General features: G+C 44.2%; 1 protein-coding gene across 1 annotated transcript in view; it reads right to left on the reverse strand.

The window, feature by feature from the left end:
- Positions 1-13,460, reverse strand: part of TES (testin LIM domain protein) — a 60,474-nt gene extending 47,014 nt beyond the window's left edge. The window contains exon 1 of the mRNA XM_033958766.1: positions 13,102-13,460. Coding sequence (XP_033814657.1) covers positions 13,102-13,140 — 39 coding nt within the window. The 5' untranslated portion in view covers positions 13,141-13,460. The remainder of the gene's footprint in view (positions 1-13,101) is intronic.
- Positions 13,461-24,236: the final 10,776 nt, after the last annotated feature.

A 24,236-nucleotide genomic window follows, 5' to 3' on the forward strand; every position in this document is an offset into this window, starting at 1 on the left:
TCGTAACTGCTTAGTAAGAGAGACTAATTCAGCATCCCTCTGTGTTCAGGTATGCATCATTGTCTATGATCCTGCCCCTTAGATAGACTTTTGCTGCCTCCTAAAAAATAGTGGCAGAAACTCCCCCTCCCCAAACACACACGTTATTTTGATAATACTGTGTCCATTCCTCGACTAATAAGGCATGGAAGGTTTTGTCTATATATATATAGGGTAGAATTAAATCTCCAAATCCTCTCGTGTGACATTCCCTATCATGTTAGCATTAGTTTAACTGCCGCCTGATCACTAAAGGGGACATCCAGAACAGGTGTGCAACTAACTCTACCCAGCAACCAAGGGGATATCAAAATGTAATCAATGCGGGAGTGGCTCTGACGAATTGAGTAAAACGTAAAATCTACCTCACCAGGATGGTATGCATGTCGCAAATCTATCAAATCTAACTTCCTCCATCAGAAAATTCACTTGCACCCGCTCATTATCCCTTCTCACAGGTCTAGGGGGTTTACAGTCAGAGGGATCACTGGTGACATTAAAATCTCCTGCCACTATCAACTCATAATTAGGAAGGGTAAGCAATTTAGACAAGATGTTTGAGAAAACGGAATGAGTATATATATATATATATATATATATATATATATATATATATATATATATATATATATATATATATATATATATATTAGGGGCATAAAGATTACACAGGACCACTTTGTGATCCTACGGTGGGACAGAGTCCTGTATAATCTTATGAGCAACAGCCACCACTGCTTTATGTATGAGAATCGCCACTCCCCACTGCCTAGAATTGTACGGATGTGGAGAATATCCCCTACCCAATCACTAACAAGTTTCTTGTGCTCCTCCACCGTGAGGTGTATTTCCTGTAAGAAGGCCACGACATCTTTTCCCCTAGTTTTTCAAGATGGCGTCTGACTAAGACGTTGTCTGCACTGCCTCTCATTCTATTTCGGTTTTTGGTCTATTTTGGTCCATCTTGCTTTTAGCTTGCATTTAATTTGTTTTATTTCATTTTGTTTTTTTTAATTCTTGTTCTTATACAAATTAGCCATTTTTTACTTGATTTATTGATCTTCCTTTGCTGCCCAGTCATTACAGCTAGTTAACAGCCTTCCCACTGCCTATCTCACCTTTCGATCCTCTTCTTGAGATCGCTGTGGGGAATTCACTGCTAGAGACGGGACCAGTGGAGGCGTGGCTGATCACTCCACTAGTCATTTCCCAGACTGTGTGCGGCATCTGCTCTTTTATTTGGGAGGAGCTGGAGGTATTCCTGAACATAAGAATTGCCGCTGCTGGGTCAGACCAATGGTCCATCATGCCCAGCAGTCCGCTCATGCGGCAGCCCTCTGGTCAAAGACCAGCGCTCCAACCGAGACAAGCCCTACCAGTGCATGCTCTTGCTCACCAGGAACTTATCTAACTTAGTCTTGAATCCCTGGAGGGTATTTTCCCCTATGAGAGACTCCGGAAGAGTGTTCCAGTTTTCTACCACTCTCTGGTATATTCTACCACTCCTTATATTCGTATGGAATCTATCCCCTTTCAACTTTAGAGAGTGCCCTCTCGTTCTCCCTACCTTGGAGAGGGTGAACAACCTGTCCTTATCTACTAAGTCTATCCCCTTCAGTACCTTGAATGTTTCGATCATGTCCCCTCTCAATCTCCTCTGTTCAAGGGAGAAGAGGCCCAGTTTCTCTAATCTTTCGCTGTATGGCAGCTCCTCCAACCGCTTAACCATCTTAGTCGCTCTTCTCTGGACCCTTTCGAGTAGTACCGTGTCCTTCTTCATGTTCGGCGACCAGTGCTGGACACAGTACTCCAGGTGAGGGCGCACCATGACCTAGTACAGCGGGATGATAACCTTCTCCGATCTGTTCGTGATCCCCTTCTTTATCATTCCTAGCATTCGGTTTGCCCTTTTCACCGCCGCTGCACACTGCGTGGACAGCTTTATCGACTTGTCGATCAGAACTCCCAAGTCCCTTTCCTGGGAGGTCACTTCAAGTTCCGTCCTGGACATCCTGTATTCGTGCATGAGATCTTTGTTACCGACATGCATCACTTTGCATTTATCCACGTTGAACCTCATCTGCCATGTCGATGCGCATTCCTCGACCCTGATTATGTCACGTTGCAAATCTTCGCAATCCCCCTGTGTTTTCCTGGATCCGTCGACGAAGGCTGCACCTCCCTGCCAACGTCCTGCTGGTAACACATTGGTGCTGTCTTGGCGTCAGGGATGCCTCTGCCGGCTTGTTCTCTGCCTGAAGAGGATTGGATCATCTGTGTCTGCTTGATCATTGAATGTTGGGAGTTTGCTGCTCTGCTAGTTCTGATCAAGCCACCATCCTGCCCTGGTCATTTCTCTATTAGGCCAGGTCCTCGAGCCTGCATCAACACTTGGGACATCCAGCTAAACATCGCCTTGGAAATCCTTCTACTAAAAAAATTATTTCTATCCACATCTTCCGATTCTTTGATAAACTCCATATCCTTAAGGGGTACCATCTTTCCCACACTCAGAATCCTGGGCGTGCATCTAGATAGACAACTGTCCATGTCTACCCAAATCAACCATGTCACACGCAAAGGGTTCTTCATGCGCTGGAAGCTTAGATCCATCAGAAAGTACTTTCACCAGGCATCTTTCATTCTCCTAGTCCAATCACTAGTCTTAAGCATCCTGGATTACTGCAGCATCATCTACTTGGCAGGACTACGCATACACTTCCAGAAACTAAGCATTATTCAAAACATCGCTGTAAGGCTCATATTCAACCTGAAAAAATAATTTGACCATATAAACACCTTTCTATCAAACTAAGGGCCGCGGGAGCGGACTGCTGGGCACGATGGACCACTGGTCTGACCCAGCAGCGGCAATTCTTCCTCTTGACCGGAGAATTATTCCTGGCCACATTAAGAGAGTGAAGCATGTTAACTTAGCAGTAGCCATTAAACTGGAAAAAAACAATAATCCAAGAACATAGAACTTGACCCCCCCCAGGCAGACCTCCAGGGGACCACAAACAAATCTGTCACCAGATTGCCCCATCCATTTCTGAACCCCACTAAATTTGCACTCTCCATATATATAACCCACTCTATTGGGATCAAATTCCATATGCCCCAAACAGCTCCCCTGACACACCCATGCACCAACCCCTATCCCTCCCTCAATCTGGAATTCCATGAAAACAGAAAAGAAAAAGCCCACCCCTCCTTCCCGCCATATACCAACACCCACTGAGACACTCAATCCATTGGGAAAAATGAAAATACAGCAAAAACTTGCAGACTTATGGAAAAATAAACAAAAATAGAGGCCAAGTCATGTCCAAAGTCATAATAAAGTCAAAATCAAAGGAGGGGAGTCAAAATACTCTCTAAGAGGTAGGAAGGTTCTCAAACTAAACAAAATATCTCCAACCCCTCTTTCAAATGAGCAGAAAATTCCCAAATGCTACGATGTTAGGTCATGCACATATGATCATGTGACTCCCTTATAGGAAAAATTCCACTGGTTACCAATGGAATTTAGGATTAAGTTTAAGGATCTTGATATTGGCTCACAAAGCACTATTTGAACTACAACTTCATATCTTTCTAACCACTGGTCTGACCCAGCAGCGGCAATTCTTATGTTCAGGAATACCTCCAGCTCCTCCCAAATAAAAGAGCAGATGCCGCACACAGTCTGGGAAATGACTAATGGAGCGATCAACCACGCCTCCATTGGTCCCATCTCTAGCAGCGAATTCCCCACAGTGATCTCAAGAAGAGGATCAAAAGGCGAGATTTAGCGCACCTTAATAAAAGGACCCCTTAGTATTATCTTAAGCTCCGAGGTGAGCCAAGATCATTAAACGATAACAGAGTAGCTATACCTAATATCAAAGGCTCATCTTGCTTCAACTAGAAATTGTACATTTTTCTATTTGGTTCCAACTTAATGGAATAGTTTACCTTAGAATGGAATAGTTTACCTTAGAATCTTTCCTAAATTTTGAAAGAGATTTAAAGGCACATTATTTTCAATTGGCCTTCTTACATTGATGGGATTTGAATTCGGGACTTCAGTCTTCTTTAATTAAATTAATTTTTATTTTAACATTGTAGATTGTTACATTAAAGGCTCCTTTTACAAAGGTACGTTAGGGCCTTAACGCGCAAAATAGTACGCGCTAAATTGCTGCACACGCTAGACCTTAACGCCAGCATTGAGCTGGCATTATTCTAGAAGTGTACCATGCCGTAATTTTGTGTGTGCGCTAAAAATGCTAGCGCACCTTAGTAAAAGGAGCCCTAAATGTTATATATTAGAAATGTTTTTTTTTCTCTTTACTATTTAGATGGCGTTCTTTTCATTACTTTGATTGAATTATGTTGTTAACTGCTTTGATCCTTTTTGGCTAGTTAAACAGTATATAAAGATTTTTAATAAATATGTAAACAAACAAATCATGGCCAAGATCCAACCAGAGCACCCTCGCTCGAAGTACACAAACCAACCAAGGCAGGTCAGACCAAAAGAACAGCCCGGGTAGATCAGGCTTCTGTAGAAAAAGAAAAAGTAAGCCCAACTAAACGCTGCATCCATTTTAGGTTATTCAGAGGTGATGATGAGATCAATTAGGACAAGCCCTGAACATAGGTCTTTAGTTCCTCCAAAGGGTCATACATCCTGGTCCCCGCTGCTGCCAGAATTCTCACCTTTGCAGGGTATTGGACCACAAAAAACCTCCCCAGTTGCACAATTCAGAATAATACGGCACCAAAGCACGACGATGTGCAGCTGCCTTATCCGAATAGTCATTGAAAAGAAGCACCTTAGTTCCATTATATTCTAAAGAGCCCTTCTTCCTGTATAGGAACAAACGTGCTTTAATCGGCAAAGTTTAATATTTGGGCCATAACAGGACATGGTCGATTGTCTCCCTCTTTGTAGGGGCCCAGCCTGTGAACACATTCCACCATAATGCATGTGCCAGCTGGTGAGAGGCCTACAGCTTCTGGAAGCCACTTCACTACAGACCAAAGCGCCTCATCTTTGATGAATTCAGCCAAGCCCACAATTCATATATTATTTCTGTGGCCCCTGTTTTTCTGGTCCTCAATCCGGGCATGTAGTAGAGTACAGTGAGTCTCTACAGCGCAAACCTACACCTCCATATTGGTCACTCTATCCTCATGCTGGGCAATGCGCTGTTCAGCATTTTTGGAGCCTCTGGCCATGTCTCTCCAAGCTATCTCAGATGTCCTCAATAGTGGCCTGCAGCTTGGACAGACGATCGTCTATCACTGTTAATAAGTTCAAGTTCTTTTACAGCTGCATCCTAAAACATGATAGTCAATGGGGAGGGAGGTGCTGATACCATATTGCCAACACTGTGCTTAACTTGCCTGGATGCTTTTATGAGCATTCCTTCACTCCCAAATTACAGAAAACGATCACATTCAGCTCCTCTGAACCAGTAAAACTTACTACACACCCAGGGAGGCTTGAAAGAGCGGGCAAGATAAAAATAGATAAAAAAAAAAAGTTTTATTTGGCGAGAAGGGGTTGGAACTTAGGTCAGGAGCCTCCACTCAGCACAGCATTAATATGTGACCCCCAGCCTAAAGACTTGATTGTAATGCCAAGCATTAGGCTCTGGCTTGGTCAACAGGTCTTCAATCTGACCACAAAGCTTCTGTTTGCATGCTTCTGGAAGAAAGAATCAGCCTTCTGCTGTGTTGACTAAGACCCCAAGATATTCCAGGGACTGTGTCAGAACCAGGTGGCTCTTTTGAATGTTTAAAATCCATCCCAGACTCTACAGCATCTCCATAACTGCTGTTACTGCCATTTCTCTGTCCAGTCGGGATGGTGCTCTGATGAGCCAATTATCCAAGTATGGATACACCTGCAAACCCATTCTGCGGAGATGAATGGCCAACATCATCATAATTTTGATGAAAGCTCAGGGCACTTTTGCTAGCCCAAAATAAGACAGGGATTTTCCAACACATGGAATCTGAGGAACTTCCTATATTCTGGGAAGATGGGGATGTGAAAGTAAGCTTCCATCAAATCTAAGGTGACCAGAAACTCTCCTGGCTTCACCGAGTGAACAGTCTCTATCCAAAACCGAGGAACCCTCAGGGCTGCGTTAACATGTTTGAGATCCAGGATGGGCTTCCACTCCTCTGAGCCTTTCTATGGCACAACAAGTAGATGGAGTATCTGCTGGAGCCTGAAACTTCTGGAGGGACTGATTCTATGGCTTGAATATCTTCACAACGTTGTTCGGATACTGTTTGCTTTCTCTGGCTGGCCTGCCAGTGAATCCACGAACCAGTTGGAGAGAGGGTACGCAAACTCTTATCTCGTAACTTTCACTGATAATATTAAGGACCCAGCAGTCGGACGTTATCTGTTCCCAAGTCTCCAGATTGGAGGTTGGCTCTCGAACTATCTTCAGAGGAGCAGCTTAAGGTCTGGCATCATTGTGTCTTTTAGGCTGGCACAGTGGAGCGGGAACCTAAGCCTTGGTTCCTCCAGTTCCTGGAAAATTTCTGTCTGGAACCCTGAAAAGCTCTCTTGATAGAGGCTCCTGTGGAATACTGGTGAGAGCGTCGGGAGCCAAGAAAGGACCCCAAGCTCTGGCCTCTAGCTACTTGGGGTCTGCTGTCTGGTAAAGAACTTGGCCGGCAAATTTGTATACTGGCCATAAGATCACCTAGGCCCTTGCCAAACATCTATCTCCTGAAAGAGAGCCTGCTCAGCATCGCTTTAGAGGTCAAATCACCCACCTATTGTCTGATTCAAAGCATATGACAGGCAGACATAAAATATGCTGAGTCTTTCTTCATGACTGATTATATACTGTAATACAGTGTGTCTGCTACGTAATCTATGCCTACCAGCACAAGCTGAGATAGGGGCTCACAGTCCTTCAGGCTCTGATTTCGTAGCCTAGAATGACAGCTGCATGCCACGGAGGTTGCTGCAGGTGCAGTCTTAACCCCTAAGGCTAAAGCCTCATACTGCCTCCCGAGGACTATATCCACTCTTCGGATTCTTTAAAACTATGCCTCTCTCGCTTGGTAGGGAAGTGTGTTTGGTCACCTGGGCTACCAGGGAATCTACCTTTGACATAGCAAACATATGCTGAAATTCCTAATTAATGGGATACAGTTTAGTCATGTTTTAGCCATGTGGCACAAGGGCACTCCTTCAGCCGCCCATCCAGTGCAAATAAGGCACGATATAGGGGGTATTAGGATCTGAGAACTCTATCTCTACCAATTTTGAGGCAAAATGAGGTATTTTAAAGAAGTTTGAAAACTTTGGGGGATGTGGAAAATCAGGAAATTCAAGATGGTCGCTGCAGATGCATTTTGGAGAAAAATAAAAAAAAGTTTAAAAATGCTTCAGCGCCAACCAAAATCATAAAAAAAAAAAAATAAGTCTTTGGTTCCTAAAATTCTAACTGCAGAAACATTCAGACACCCACCTCTTGATTTTTTTTCATAAGCTGTCACAGCCTGTACTCACAGACCATGTGCTGGGGAAATGGTGCTGCAGCCCGCTTCAGATCCTTGAAAGTGCCACTGGATCTGGAGGGGATTCTTTACCTCAAATCGCCAGTCAGCTGCCATACCGAGATCTTTGGGCTGCCTATCGGATCTTAGTCAGACCGAATCTGTACACCCCTCCCCCCCCCCCCCTGACAGATGCAGAAATTAAGGGGAAGGCAAAACTGCAGCTAGCACCCAGACCACCCCAAGGGATTTTATTGATGCCTGAGCCTGCATTCAAGCTCCTGACCAAGTCAAGGAAGCAAGTGTTGAGAGCCTGGAACCCTGAGCTCCACAAATCTTCAGCAGGCTGGCTTTACAGGTTTCCAAAAGATATACCTGCCAGCAGCCACAACCCCCCCCCCCCCCCCGGAAACACCACAAAATCAGAACGACACCTTCATGCTCGCCATCAGAAGGGGGGGGGGCAGCAGAGATGGAAGAGGAGGAGGAGGAGGTGCTGATAAGCTATGACTGACATCTTCTGCAGCATAGTTGTAAGTACACAGACAACCCTACGGTTCAGCATACCATCCCTATTGTACTAGAAATATGGTTAGTCATTGGGGGAAAAGCATGACAAATAATAAGTTTTCAAAGAGGGTGTGATGAAGTTCTTAGATCAATGGTCTTTATTAATTTTTAAAACTGGAGCCACTTTGGATTCTGAGTGGAAGAAGAGCAGACATATGCCATATCCATGGGGGATATGGCACTGCTGACTAGTAGGTGTCAATGACATTTATTCACATCAGCCCATCTTCAAACTTCACTAGGGATATCATCAAGTTTGTGAGCATTTCCAAATGCATTTTCTTATCTACCGAGAAATGCTTTGTCCTTCAAGCATGTTGCTCTTCCCCTATCCACTTTCCCCTTTCTGTCTTAAGCTTGAGTAGAGAGGCAGAGTAAGCAGGAAAAAAAACACACACACATACAAGGCCTTGCATTGAAAATATACATATACGGCTTTGCATTGAAGAACACTGTCTTAAAGGAAGGCCTAATGTCCAAAGGTAAGCTGTTTTATAGAGTTGGTTCAACTACAATAAGTAGGTTCTAATATACCGTATTTTCTCGCATTAAAATGTGCGCGTTATACGTGGTTTTTACGTACCGCGCATACCCTTGCACGTTATACGCGTGAGCGTGTTGTACAAAATTTTTTTTACATAGTTCCCCCCCCCCCAACGTCCGATTCCCCCCCCCCCCCACAGGACCGCTTGCACGCACCCGCACCCCGAAGGACCGCTCGCACGCACTCCCACCCGCACCCCCACCCTGAAGGACCGCTCGCACCCCCACAGCCTCCCGACCCCCCCCATCATGTAGAAGCTTCTACCGGTGTCCTGCTGCTGCCTCTTGGCGGTCCCGACACCCGACACGATCGGGGCATGAGGGTGCTCAAGCTCTCTTGCCCCAGCCAACCGCGGCACCCCCGACACGATCGGGGCAAGAGGGAGCTCAAGCCCTCTTGCCCCTCCGACTCCCCGACACGATCGGGGCAAAAGGGAGCCCAAGCCCTCTTGCCCCGCCGACTCCCCAACTCCCCGACAATATTAGGCCAGGAGGGAACCCAAGTCCTCCTGGCCCTGGCGACCCCCCCCCCGCTAGTTGTTCGGGCCAGGAGGGAGCCCACACCCTCCTGGCCACGGCGACCCCCTACCCCCACCCCGCACTACATTACAGGCAGGAGGGATCCCAGGCCCTCCTGCCCTCGACGCAAACCCCCCTCCCCCCCAACGACCGCCCCCCCTAAGAACCTCCGACCGCCCCCCCAGCCGACCCGCGACCCCCCTGGCCGACCCCCACTACACCCCCACCCCCCTTCCCTGTACCTTTGTGTAGTTGGCCGGACAGACGGGAGTCAAACTCGCCTGTCCGGCAGGCAGCCAACGACAGAATGAGGCCGGATTGGCCCATCCGTTCCAAAGCTCCGCCTACTGGTGGGGCCTAAGGCGCCTGGGCCAATCAGAATAGGCCCGGCAGCCTTAGGTCCCACCTGGGGGCGGGGCCTGAGGCACATGGGACGTCGGGGGGGCATCAGGCTTTCAGGGTGGGGACAGGACTTCAAGGGGGAGAGGAGAGTCGGGGCGGGCGAAAGGAGAGTCGGGGTGGCCAGAGGAGAGTCGAGGCGGGCGAAAGGAGAGTCGGGCAGCATGCACGGTATACGGGTGTGCGCGGTATATAAAAATTTCTGTACATAAATTTGTGTTTTTTGCGTGCTATACCAGGGTGCGCATTTTACACGGGTGCGCGTTTTACACGTGAAAATACGGTAATCCAGATGAACTGATGAAGTCTTAACTTGTCAAGACAAGCAACAGTACAGCTACAGGAAGCAAACTCCACCTTTGCAATTTTATCTGAGTTACATAGAAACATGACGACAGATAAAGGCCAAATGGCCCATCTAGTCTGCCCATCCACAGTAACCATTATCACTTTATCTCTCCAAGAGATCCCACTTGCCTATCCCAGGCCCTCTTGAATTCAGACACAGTCTCTGTTTCCACCACCTCTTCCAGGAGCCTGTTCCACGCATCTACCACTCTTTCCGTAAAAAAGTATTTCCTCAGATTACTCCGGAGCCTATCACCTCTTAACTTCATCCTATGCCCTCTCATTGGTTTCCTTTCAAATGAAAGATTCAACTCATGCACATTTATATTACGTAGGTATTTAAAATGGCTCTATCATATTACCCCTCTCCTGCCTTTACTCCAAAGTATACAGATTGAGATATTTAAGTCTGTCCCCATATGCCTTATCACGAAGACCACACACCATTTTAATAGCCTTCCTCTGGACCGACTCCATCCTTTTTATATCTTTTTGATGGTGCAGCCTCCAGAATTGTACACAATATTCTAAATGAGGTCTTACCAGAGTCTTATACAGAAGGTATGAATATGTATGCTAGATAAACAGCTGCTTATTAAATAGATGTATAGTTAAGCTACCCTTTTTTTCCTAAATGAAGGGAAGGGTTTTTGGATTTCATTTTAAATTTGGCAGGGCTGTGAAGTTGGTAGATAAATCCTTTGACTCTGACTCCTCAGTTTCTGGTAGCCATAACTCCGACTCCAGGTACCCATAATGTCTCCGACTCCTCAGCCCTGGTATTTGGTCTTTATATACAGATCAAAGCAGTGTACAATAACAATAACAACAACAACAACAATACATTAAAATTATCAAAAGGAACTCCTTAAGTAAGAAAGAAAAGTACTTATTCCCAACAAAGGTAAAGAGTATTGAAATATATTGGCAGAGACAGTATAGAATAGACTAAGCTGTGACACACAGGACTACTATCTTCAAGAGGGGATGTTAGATCTCAGTTTGAAAAAGTGAGTTTTTAATAGCATACTAAATGATAAATCATTCCAAAACTTAGGAACTTAAGAAGAAAAAAAAAAGCTGTATTATGTGTAGATTTGTAGTGTGCTCTTTTGACAAGGGGTAGGATTAGACAGAGGAAATCAAGGGATCCAAGACTGTGGTGTGGAGTATATGGTATCAAAGAGAAAAGATATAATAGTGTTCAGGTGGAGAGCCTCACAAGTAGGCAGAGAACATTAAAGAAGACACTGAGATCAATAAGAAGCTTCCTGTTTAATCAATAAACAGGAGGCAGTGTCCGCCCTGCAGACGAGGCATGCTGCTGCATTCTGTAGTGTTTGAAGACAGCATAATTGGGCTTTACTGATAGCAGCATATACATTACAGTAATCTAATCTATAGATCAGAAACACATGAATCAATGTGTGCAAGGAGGGAAAATCCAGAAAATGCCTGATAGAATAGAGTCAACGTAGTGATAGGAAGCCAGATTTGACTACATGGGAGATTTGCTGTTCAAACATAAGCTTGGAATAAAAAAATAATCCTCAAGTATCAGAGTAAATCAACAATACCTGCTATACACCATAAAGACAGTCTTAACCTGCTATTTTTAATACATTTTGTGTTTCAATTGCCAAGTTCCACAGGCATTAAGGACTGCAAGTCCACCAACTCTAAGATTTAATGCAGTTTACACCAGAACACCCAATAAGATTCACCAAGATAGCCTCTTAAGAGAAGTTTGGGGACCTGAATACAGCGCTTTTGGAGGTTCCCATCCTATTCAAATAACCCAGTTGAGTTTTATTCCTTTGCTACCCCTTTATGAAGAGACATTAATACAAATCTATTTCTAGATTATCAACACTTTAAAAAAGCATTCTCTCGGTCTATACTAGGCAAGCAGCTTCTCCAGCAAGCAGCTTCTTCTTCTTTTTTTAATTTAGCATCTGAAATATAACTAAAGTAAAATCTTATGTCTTTTGCAGCAATATTTTTCAGGATTACTATTTTTCAACTTGACATTCATATTTCTAAATATGTTTTAGCAAATTTATAGCCTCCCCCCAACCTACCTTTATATTTAGAGCTCCAATACAGCTGTATCTTGTACACTAATATACCTTCTGAAATTTGAGGTGTGCCGCAAGACGCTGGGGAGGAGAGGCACCGGCTTGCTTCTCACCATGAGAGACATATCCTGTAGGCAGTCAACCAATGCCAGTGCTTCTCCTTCTCTCCGTGCATCTTCACTGCCGGCACCCCCCACTGGCAGTTCAGGACCTGTCTGGAGGGCCTTCACACATGTACGTGACATCATCACGTCGACATCAGCGCATTTCTGGATGCTTCGAGCTGCAGCCACTACATTTACTATGCCATGGCTCAACAAAGTTTGCAGAACACTGTTGTAAAGAATGACCCGTTATCGAATACAAACGCACACATCTTCTACTATAAAGAGAAACTCTGGAACTTGTCCCTGGTACACATATTCCAGTTTATAAACACTTTTGAAACATTTAGGGCTCCTTTCACAAAGGTGCGCTAGCGTTTTTAGTGCGGGCACCAGATTAGCGCGCGCTACCTGAAAAACTACCGCCTGCTCAAGAGGAGGCAGTAGCAGCTAGTGCGTGCTATTCTGCACATTAAGGCCCTAATGCACCTTTGTAAAAGGAGCCCTTAGAGATAGTGCAAGTGATTTAATTTAATACAGATGATTTAAGTAATTTAAAATTTCCATATTTATATCCCTCTTAACCACAAAATTCCAAGCAGGTAACAATAAAATACCATATTAAAAAACCCCAAACAAACCGTTAAATACAATCTTAAACATAACCATAATATCCAATCTACTTAATCAAAATTATTTCAGAAATAATAACCATATTTTTTTTTTATCGCTTTACAAGTTTTTATTTCACTTTTTAAGAACGTTCCCCAATTAGCCCTTCCCTATACACCATACATTGCCACTACGCCCATCATCACCACCACCTCCCAACTAATCATGATTTTTAGTCACTTTAACTGTCAGGTTGTAAAGCCCAAGGCCAGCCGTTAAGAACTGCACCTCCAGGTGGTGACAGCGTGGGGGAGGAAAAGGCGGCTGGGGCCTGGCCCGTTCCCGGACAGGTACCTTAGCGACGAACTCACCTTCTTCACCCTGCTTTCCAAATCCATGGTCTCTGACATGACAACAGCCCCTGAGGCGAGCTCAGCCCAGTAGAAGCCCCCGGGGAATTAGGAGAGGATGGAACTTTTTCACAGGAAACGACTATCAGTAGCCGAACGCCTCCGCCTTGGCGCTCACCCCGCTACTTTTAACTCAAACTTCCGCCGCTCCTCAACAGCTGAGCAAAGCCTCGGGGAAACAAAGGCGGCGTCTCAGCCAATCAGCGCCCGAGCGCCCGCGGGACGGCCGCCAATCGCTGGCCGACGCAGCAGCCTTTAGCTGTGGAGAGCGGCGAGCGCGCCCGCTGCAGCCCCTGCGTCTGCCAAGTGGAGAGACCGGGCGCGGCTGGAGTGAAGTCCTGTGGCGTTCGGCTGGAGGGAGGGGCTGTCCCACTGCGAGTTCCTGAAGACCGGACATCATCCGGCCCTCATCTTCTCTGACGAAATACACACAAAAGGGGTTAAATTACTTTAGCACAAGTCTGGAATTTATAAACAGTAGCTGTACTCAAGGGTAGCTAATGTGATTTACACACTGGGCTTTAAAATGAAATAATAAAAGCAAGAACATGTTATGTTATCTATTACAAAACAAACAACCTTTTTTTTTTCCTTCAAATGAGCCAGTGCTCTAAAGTTGCCAAGTTTATCTACTAGTTCCAGAACTGAGACTTTTGGCAGTCCTGGATTTAAACTTACAGCACAAAGCTGTGTGGTATTTGTAAACCGTCTAGATACTTTTTTGATAGCCGGTATATCAAATAAATAATAAACTTGGAAACTATATCAGTACTGCAGGTGCAGATGTCAGAAATCCAGACGGCTATAGTCTCCTTCCTGGAACTGGTTAACTTGCCAGTTTCTGACACTAGAACTAGAGGAAGCAACCAATGGAAATAATTCTTCAAGGAAAGAGTGGTGGATCCATGATGCCATTCCAAAGAAGTTGGAGGCCAAAACATAGAAACAGAAACATGATGGCAGATAAAGGCCAAATGGTCCATCTGCTGTAATCTTTATCTCTTCCACTCTCTCTAAGAGATCCCATGTGCATATCCCATGCTTTCTTGAATTCAGACACAGTCTCTGTCTCCACTACTTCTACCGGGAAACTGTTCCACACATCTACTACCCTTTCTGTAAAAAAGTATTCCTTAGATTACTCTTCATCCTATGCCCTCTCATTCCAGAGCTTCTCTTCAAATGAAAGAGACTTGACTTATGCGCATTTACATCATGTAAGTATTTAAACGTCTCTATCTTATCTTCCCTCTCCCGCCTTTGCTCCAAAGTATACAGATTGAGATCTTTAAGTCTGCCCACATACGCCTTATGACAAAGACCATGCACTATTTTAGTAGCCTTCCTCTGGACCGACTCCATCCTTTTTATATCTTTTTGAAGGTGTGGCCTCCAGAATTGTACACAATATTTTAAATGAGGTCTCACCAAAGTCTTATACAGGGGCATCAATACTTCCTTTTTCCTATTGGCCATACCTCTTCGTATGCACCTTACCATACTTAGCTTTCGCCATCACCTTTTCAACCTGTTTGGCCACCTTAAGATCATCACATACAATCACACCCAATAACAGCATTTTGGGTGGTCGCATGGTGTGAAAGTCTAACTAAGGGATTGTAGCCCTGAGGAAACCCTTCAAGGGTGAAACATGTTGGTGTACCTGTCCCTTACTATTACCACCTAAGTTAAGTATGAAAGCAGTTATGCTATATTAACCTATTACACTGATGGTTTAAGTTATTCCGTTGGAGTTATTATAAAAAAGAGTATAACATTCATAAGTGACCTGGTGAAGATTGAATGTGTAAATCCAGTTGTTATGAAAGCGATTGAACACCTGGTGGCATTTCTGAGAGTCTGAAGAAGAATATTTTCAATAGAAGGTGATTTAAGGGTGGTCAGAAGGAGACCATCTTTTAAGAGTGGTAAGTCCAACACAAGCCATTGATTTAGCAACTTGCATTCGGACAGATGATTGAATGCTGTTTGGCATTTGAGGAGATGGAGGAGAATCCAGGATAAACTGGAACAGATGCTCCCTGGCAAACTGGAAGTTTTTGACAAGCTCATCTAATATTTGGTTATTCCTCAGGTCAGGTTCCACTACAGAAGCAGCAGAGCCCTCTGATGGTTGGTTAGTTGGAGCCCAGAAGAGCGAGAGGCTTACCACACAACAAGTTGGGCATTGTGTTTTGTAGGATAAAAATTTGTGTATGCAAAGAGAACAGTCAAAAAAATTGATCAGATTTGTCTGACAAGATCTACAGTAGCTCTAGTGAATCCATGTTGCCTCCGGTCCTGCAATCCACAGGATTCCAGAGACTTCACCATTCTCTGTTTTAAAAGCAATTCAATTAATTAGCTTACCACGAAAGTCAGATTACAGGCCTGTAATTCCTTACTTCTTCCTTAGTTCCACTTTTGTGGAGAGGGACCACATCCGGCCTTCTGTGGTCCTCCCAACTCTAGAGACTCATTGAAAAAGTCAGTCAGCGGAGCCACCAGAACTTCCCTAATTTCCTTCAGCACCCTCAGATGTACACCATCTGACCCCATCGCTTTGTCTACTTTTATTTTAGCTAGCTCCTTATGAACACAACCCTCTGAAAATCAATCAGGGTCTACCACTCCTCCATCTGTATTCATGTTTGTCTTCTGCGGTCTCGCTCCTGGCGCTTCAGCCGTGAACACAGAACAGAAATATTTTAACTAGTTTTCAAAATCAAAACTTCTTTTGGCATAAATTATCATAATTTATACATATGACCAAACACTGCAGTAAAAAAGTGATTTTACTTGATTTACTCCTTCCCCCCTTCACAAAAGCGCGTTAGTGGTTTTTAGTTCCAGTTGGCATGCTGAATGCTCTGCGCTGCTCTGATGCTCATAGAAACTCTAGGACAAATTCTATAAGAAGGCACTGATATAGGCACCGTTCAGCACAATTCAAGTAAAATTGGGTTCTGTTTAGTGAATCGCGCCAAGCGGCATCTATTTGGGCACCTATTTTGGAGGCGCCAAATAAATAGGCCAGCTCTAGGCACAACTAAAAGTTAGGCGGCCATGCGAGCGTTTAAGCAAGCTTAAGAGCAGTGATTCTGTAACAAGGCGCCTAACATGAAGCCACGCCCACTCCTAACATGCATAGCGCCTATTTTTTTTGAAAGCCGCCTAAATTTTTAGAGGTGCCTTGTTACAGAATCGCTCTTTCTTGATAGGCGCCTAAGTTTCAATTATTGCTGATTAAAAAGCTTAATTGAGCTTATTCAATTTAGATAGGTGCCTATCTAGATGGGCACCTCCATAATAGGTGCATATCATTAGGCGCCGGTTACAGAATTTGGGCCAAAATGACCATCGGAGCAGCATAGAACATTCAACGTGCCATCCGGCATTAAAAACCTCTTCTGCATGTTTGTACAAAGGGAGGGAGAGGAGTAAATCAACTAAGATCACTTTTTTACTGCAGTGTTTGGTCATAAGTATAATTATAATCATCACCCCTTTCTACCACAAACTCCACTGGCTCCCACTAGAATCCAGAATCATATTCAAATTCGCCTGTTTTTGCTACAAAACAATATTTGGTTTATCCCCAAGCTACATCACCCCTCACTTCACCCTTAACCACAACTATAAGAACACCCGTAAAATTCAACTCTTCGCCTTCCCCTCCCTAAAACTATGCCACTCAAAAAAATTCCTGGACAAAACCTACGCCTTCCAAGCCGCCAAACTAAACCCCTGGCTAGCCCAAATGGTCCTCAAGGCCTACAACTACCTTGACTTTAGAAAACTACTCAAAACTCACCTATTCCGAGACCAAGACCCTTAATGCCCCTTTTCAATCCTTCTCCTCCCCCCCTTCTGACCTACTCCTCCCCCCCTGTCGCCCTACTCTCCCCCCTACTTCTCTCCTTGTTGTTCGCAACTCCATGATATAATTGATATGTAACCACTTGTACCTACTCTCTCCTTGCTGTTTGCAACTCTGATCAATTTGATATGTAACCACTTGTAATCTCTGTCTAACTAATGTGAACCGCCTAGAACTCTTCGGGGTATGGCGGTATACAAAAATAAAGTTATTATTATTATTATTATAGACATTTCTCTTAAAGGGCAAGAGGATGGGCATCAAGACGGGATCATATAAGATGACAATAGCTGTCTAATGGCTGTTGTTTTTATCCTAAAAAATCATCGGCAAAATAACCTGCACTGTGTGGCAGGTACAAGCCCCCCCCCCCCAATAAAAACAAAAGCATGGAGAAAATAACCTGCAGTGTGCAGCCTATTCAGTTCTCCAAAAATGAAAGCAGGCATGTGACAAGCAATCTACATTGTGGAGAAGATCCTACACTGCCTTGGAAATCCTACCGTGCAGACTGTATCCACCCAAATCCCATCCTTATATATGCTATATAAACATCCCTCATAGTGCCCAACAAGCAATATCACTTGACATGTTTTTATGTGCATCAGGATAGCATCTGTAATGATCAAAAAATAAAGGAGAACTTTAGGAGAGTGACATTAGAGAGTCACATCTGCAAAATGGCCATTTTTGTAAAAACAACACAGACGTTTTGAAAATGGGAATGTTTGGTGCTGGATGTTTGTGTATGTTCCACAAAACATCTAAACTCAGATTTGGACGTCATATCAATAATAGCTCTCTATATAAAATAACTAGACATCATGGCCACCTTTTATCAAGCTGCGGTAGAGCGTTTTAGCGCAGGCCAGTGAAGTAAATGCTCCGATACTCATTCAATTCCTATGAGCGTCAGAACATTTTACCTTGCCGGCCCGCCCTAAAATGCTCTACTGTAGCTTGATACAAGGGGGCCTATAATACTCAATTCTTTTACAATGATTATGGTTGCTCATTACTTTGAAAAGTAATATACCTCCAGTAATATATTACTGGCCAACACTGTATTTAAGCCTAGGAAAGCAAGCATCAATATGTGCCTGCATTTTCTGCTTTCCGTAGACCAGTGTTTCTCAACTTCTTCAAGCCAAGTACCCCCTAAGTCTAACAAATATTAACCAAGTACCCCCACCCAAGCTGTGCCCCAGACCTGCTCAGGCTCCACCCAAGACCCACCCAAGCTCTGCCCCAGACCTGCCCAAGCTCTGCCCCTGACCCCACCCCCATAATAATAGTAGTAATTGTAATGCAATTTCTTCTATCCATTTTTTCATATACACACAATATAATCTTATTAATACATAATGGTAACCACAACATTTAAAAAAAAAAAACAAAACCCCAGAAAGCACATTGTACGCAGAGAAAAATCTTAATTATCATTTATATTTGTTTTATTTATTTTTTTCAAAGAGGTCAAGGCAGATGACTTTAAAATATGCAATGTCACCTCAGTAACAACTATAGAAAACTAGACAAATATAGTGCAAAATAAAGACAGCAGATATAAATTCTCAAAACTGACACATTTCGATCACTAAATTGAAAATAAAATCATTTTTCCTAACTTTGTTGTCTGTTGATATCATGAGTCTCTGGTTGCACTTCCTTTTCAAGTTTCAAGTTTTATTATTTTTAATATACCGACCATCAACAAGTATCTAGCCGGTTTACAATACTAAAATAAAATAAAAAAATATAAATATAAAATAATACTTATAGAAGGGGGAGAAGTGAACATTAAAGATGTTTTACAAAGACAAAAATGAGAGTGGGGGTTGAAGGGAGGGTAAAATTACATTGTTAAAGATAATAAAGAGAAAAAGAAAAAAAAATAAGTTAATAGAAGAGGAAAGGAGAAGGAATATAATACTGTATTAGGAATTGGGTCGCTTCATAAAAGCGGTTGGCAGACTTATAAGAATAAGAAATTTAGGAGCTGTGGAATGCATCTTGAAATAAGAACGTTTTTAATTTAGTCTTGAATTTATCAAGAAGATTTTCGTGGCGGAGGTGGAGTGGCAAGGCATTCCATAAAGTTGGGGCGACTACGGAAAAGTTGGTTTTCCTAATGTAATAGAATTCTTTGATGGAGGGGACAGATAGTAGGTTCTGATCTGCTGATCTGAAAGTCTGAGAGGGGCAAAGAGGGATGGAGGTAGTTAGGGGGTGGGCCATTAGTGTGGGCAGACTAGATGGGCCATGGCCCTTTTCTGCCGTCATGTTCTATGTTTCTATGTTTCTATGATGAGTTTGTCCAGAAAGGGTGGAAGACGCGAGAGTTTGATTTTGAAGACTAACATGTTTCTCATTCATGTAGGCACAAACGACACTGCTAGGAATGCCACAGAGAACATCCCCAGAGATTTTGGAGCGCTGGGAAAGAAGTTGAAGCAGATAGGAGCACAGGTGGTCTTTTCATCAATTCTTCCAGTAAGAAACAAAGGCAGAGCTAGAGAAGAGCGTATTCAACGGACTAACGAATGGCTCCGAGAATGGTGCATAGAAATGAACTTTGGATTCCTAAACAACGGCGAGACGTTCCAGGGACTACAAGGACCAGACGGACTCCACCTAACCAGAAGAGGTATATGGGCGAATAGGGTATGGATATTTTAGGTTAGGTAGGGAACACTTTCAGGTCATGGACCTGGGGGGCCGCCGTGGGAGCGGACTGCCGGGCACGATGGACCCCTGGTCTGACCCAGCAGAGGCAATGCTTATGTTCTTATGTTATGCTCTAGGTAGAAAAGTATTTGGACATCGATTGGCCCCCTACTCCATAGGGCTTTAAACTAGGTAAGTTGGGGGAGGGTACATACTTATATCCCAGAGCAGTAAGAAACCACCCTGAGGAGGCAAGTCGCACTCACACTACCAAGTCTAAGGTAAGTACCAATGATATCCACAATAATTCAGGGAGAAATATCACTGATAATTTAGGAGCCACACTAGCTCGTAAAGAAATATCTTCACAGATATGGAGAGCTATGTATGTTAATGCACACAGCTTGGGCAATAAAATTCTAGCTTTAGAGACTGAGATAACAAACGCCGATCTTGACGTGATAGCGATATCCGAAACCTGGTTCACGGAATCGCATGGGTGGGATATGGTTATACCAGGGTACAACCTACTTCGTTGCGACCGAGAGGGTAAATTGGGAGGAGGAGTAGCGCTATACACTAAGGAAAGCATCAAAGCCACCAGAATCACAGATGTTAGATACACCGGGGAATCCCTCTGGGTGAACCTGGCCAGAGGGAATGAAAAATGCCTATACCTTGGGGTGATATATAGACCTCCCAGGCAACAGGAGGACAAAGACATGGAATTAATCGAGGACATAGAGAACATCACACTGCGCGGGGACACAGTAATGCTAGGAGACTTCAACATGCCAGATGCAGATTGGAACACCGACTACGGGTAGCAGCAAAAGAATATTAACCTCCATAAAGGGTGCACGTCTCAAGCAATTGGTATTGGAGCCCACCAGGGACCAGGCGTTACTAGACCTAGTTCTCACCAACGGAGATAGCGTCAAGGAAATCTTAGTAGGAGACACACTGGCCTCCAGCGACCATAATATGGTATGGCTCAACCTCAAGAAAGGTTTCCCTAAGACAAACACAGCAACAAGGGTTCTCAACTTTAGAGGCACAGACTTCAACCGCATGGGAGATTTTGTCCATCAGGAGCTACATAAACAAGCAATATCTGACAATGTGGAGGATATGTGGTCGTCTCTGAAGTCCATCCTACACGAAGCAACAGACCGATACATAAAGACAGTAAGTAAACGCAGGAGAAACAAAAGACCCCAATGGTTCAGTAAAGAAATTTCAGACCTAGTTAAACAGAAAAAAGACGCATTTATCACCTACATACATTTAGGCAGAGATGGGGCGAAAGAGGACTATCTAGACAGATCTAAAGCTGTCAAAACAGCATCAGAGAAGCCAAACTCCGAATGGAGGAAGAGCTAGCACGGAAAATTAAAAAAGGGGATAAACTTTCTTCAGCTATATTAGTGACAGGAAAAGAAACAAAGATGGGATAGTACGCCTGAAGCAATCGGACGGTAACTTTGCGGAATCAGATTCTGAGAAGGCAGAACTACTAAACAAATACTTCTGTTCAGTGTTCACCCGCGAAGCGCCGGGAGCTGGTCCACAGCTGCAGACGGGAGATAACCAGAAAGACCCATTTCAAGATTTTGAATTTACGCCCAGTAGTGTCTATGACGAACTATCAAGACTCAAAGTAAACAAAGCCATGGAACCGGATAACCTACACCCCAGAATGCTCAGGGAGTTAAGGGAAGTCCTGGCAGAACCATTATCTGTTCTTTTCAATCTTTCCCTAAGCACAGGAAGGGTCCCCTTGGACTGGAAAACCGCCAACGTAATCCCACTCCACAAAAAGGGCTGCAGGACAAAGACAGCAAACTACAGACCAGTGAGTCTCACGTCTATAGTGTGTAAACTCATGGAAACACTGATCAAACAGAATCTTGACACAATCCTAGATGAAGAAAAACTGCGTGATCCACACCAACACGGGTTCACCAGGGGTAGATCCTGCCAATCTAATCTGATTAGCTTTTTTGACTGGGTTACTAGACAACTGGATGCCGGAGAGTCACTGGACGTGGTATATTTGGACTTCAGTAAAGCATTTGATAGCGTCCCTCATCGAAGATTACTGAACAAGCTGAAATCGATAGGATTAGGAGACACTCTAACTACATGGGTTGGGGATTGGCTGAGCGGTAGACTTCAGAAGGTGGTGGTGAACGGTACCCCATCCGAAGCATCGGACGTGATCAGTGGAGTGCCGCAGGGCTCGGTCCTGGGCCCGATTCTATTTAACTTATTCATAAGAGATATGACGCAAGGACTTAGAGGAAGGGTATCACTGTTCGCTGACGACGCCAAACTTTGCAACATAGTAGGCAAAAACTTATTACCTGATAATATGACACACGACCTACTGTTGCTGGAACAATGGTCAACTACTTGGCAGCTAGGCTTCAAAGCTAAAAAATGCAAGATAATGCACCTGGGTAAGAGAAACCCGCGTAGAACTTATGTACTAAATGGTGAGACCTTGGTTAGGACCACGGTGGAACGCGACCTAGGGGTGATCATTAGTGAGGACATGAAGGTTGCCAATCAAGTGGAGAAGGCTTCCTCTAGGGCAAGACAAATGATGGGGTGTATCCGCAGAGGTTTCGTCAGCAGGAGACCTGAAGTTATGATGCCATTGTTCAGAGCCATGGTGAGGCCTCACTTGGAGTACTGTGTTCAATTTTGGAGACCACACTACCGAAAGGACGTGCTGAGGATCGAGTCGGTTCAGCGAACGGCCACCAGGATGGTCTTGGGGCTCAAGGATCTCACGTATGAAGAAAGATTTAAAAAATTGCGGCTGTACTCACTTGAGGAAAGAAGAGAACGAGGAGATATGATTGAAACATATAAGTACATCACGGGACGCATCGAGTCAGAAGATGATATCTTCTGGCTCATGGGACCCTTGACCACCAGAGGGCATCCGCTGAAAATCAGGGGAGGGAAGTTTCATGGTGACTCCAGGAAGTACTTCTTCACCGAAAGAGTAGTGGATCATTGGAACAGTCTCCCACTCCAGGTGATAAAGGCCAGCAGCGTGACGGATTTTAAGAGAAATGGGATACTCACGTGGGATCTTTAAGGGAGTAAATTCAGGGGAGGAGATACTTGGAATGGGCAGACTTGGTGGGCTATAGCCCTTTTCTGCTGCTTTTTTCTATGTTTCTATAAGTGTTTTATAGGTAATGCGGTGTGTGATAGGTAGCCAATGGGCTTCTTTCAGAAGGGGGGGTAACATGATCATATTTCCCTAACTTATGTATGAGTTTTATTGCCGTATTTTGACTGTGCATCCAGTATTTCTTTCTGCCTCCTGCATGCTTCCTCTCCTCCGGACCTCATTCCCTTCCCCAACCAACATCTCTCTAAGTCCATCTTCCTCTCTCCTCCACCCCCATTGGCAACATGTCTCCCTCTCTCTCTCTCTCACTGTCCATCTGTCTTGAGAGATCCAGGCATCTCTCCCACCCCCTCTTCTGTCACATTCAACATTTCTCCCTCTCTCATCCCCTGGATCACGTGCAGCATTTTTCACCAATGCCCACCAGCCCTGTGCCAATTTCTCCTTCTATTACCCCTCTCCAGCACAATGCCACATCTCTCCCTCCATCACTATGTCCAACATTTCTCCCCTTGCATCCCCTTCAATCTGTCCCTCTGTTCCCTCTTTACCACCATATCCAACATTTCTCCCTCTCATCCTTCTCTCCCCCATGCAACTCTACCTCTCTCTTCAAAGTTTTATTATATACCGCTAAATCAGAATACAAGATAAAAATACAAAGATAAAATTGGGTCCAATAATAATAATTAAAAAGACCAAAAAACAAATAACAATTGACAAAAAGATGAGAAACAGTAGACAAAAATAAATCATCAACAAAGATGAAACAAAAGAATAAGGGAAGAACTACAATATTTTAAAAGAAAAGAAGGGAGAAGGGTAAAACAAAAGGGGAGGGAAAACAAATCAGCTGAAAGTGAAACAAAATTAAAATGCCACTAAAATGAATGTATGCCCAATTTTCCTCTTTCTTTTTTTCCCCATGTGCACTATCTCTTTCCCTCTCACTCACACACTCATGCCTAACAATTCTCCCTTTCTATTCCCGGCCTCCTATATCCCAAGTTAGTGCCCCTTCCTCCCTCCCTTCTGTGTCTCATGTTCATGTCCCCAAACTTCCTTTTCTGTGTCGAGCTCGTGCCCTCCCCCTTCCTGCCTTCCAGCCTTTGTCCCAAAATCGTGCTGCTCCCATGGACAAACATGCACCTCCCCCCTTCCTTTCTCCCTTTGTCGCAGAAAGATCATGTCCCCTGTAGCTGCTCCAAGTACATGTCCCCTGTAGCTGACCCACAAGCCTTTCCTCTGACATCAGCTCTGACATCGGAGAGGTTTCTGGGTCAGCTACATGCAGTGTGTGAACCGCTGCCTGCAACAAGTGCCGCTGAAGGCAGAAGGAGCGAGTGCGGCTCGAATGAGGTAACTGGGAAACTTCCCCCTCCTCCCTTGCTGACCCAG

The sequence above is a fragment of the Geotrypetes seraphini genome, chromosome 9 (genome assembly GCF_902459505.1).
Source record: "Geotrypetes seraphini chromosome 9, aGeoSer1.1, whole genome shotgun sequence".
Lineage (NCBI taxonomy): Eukaryota > Metazoa > Chordata > Amphibia > Gymnophiona > Dermophiidae > Geotrypetes > Geotrypetes seraphini.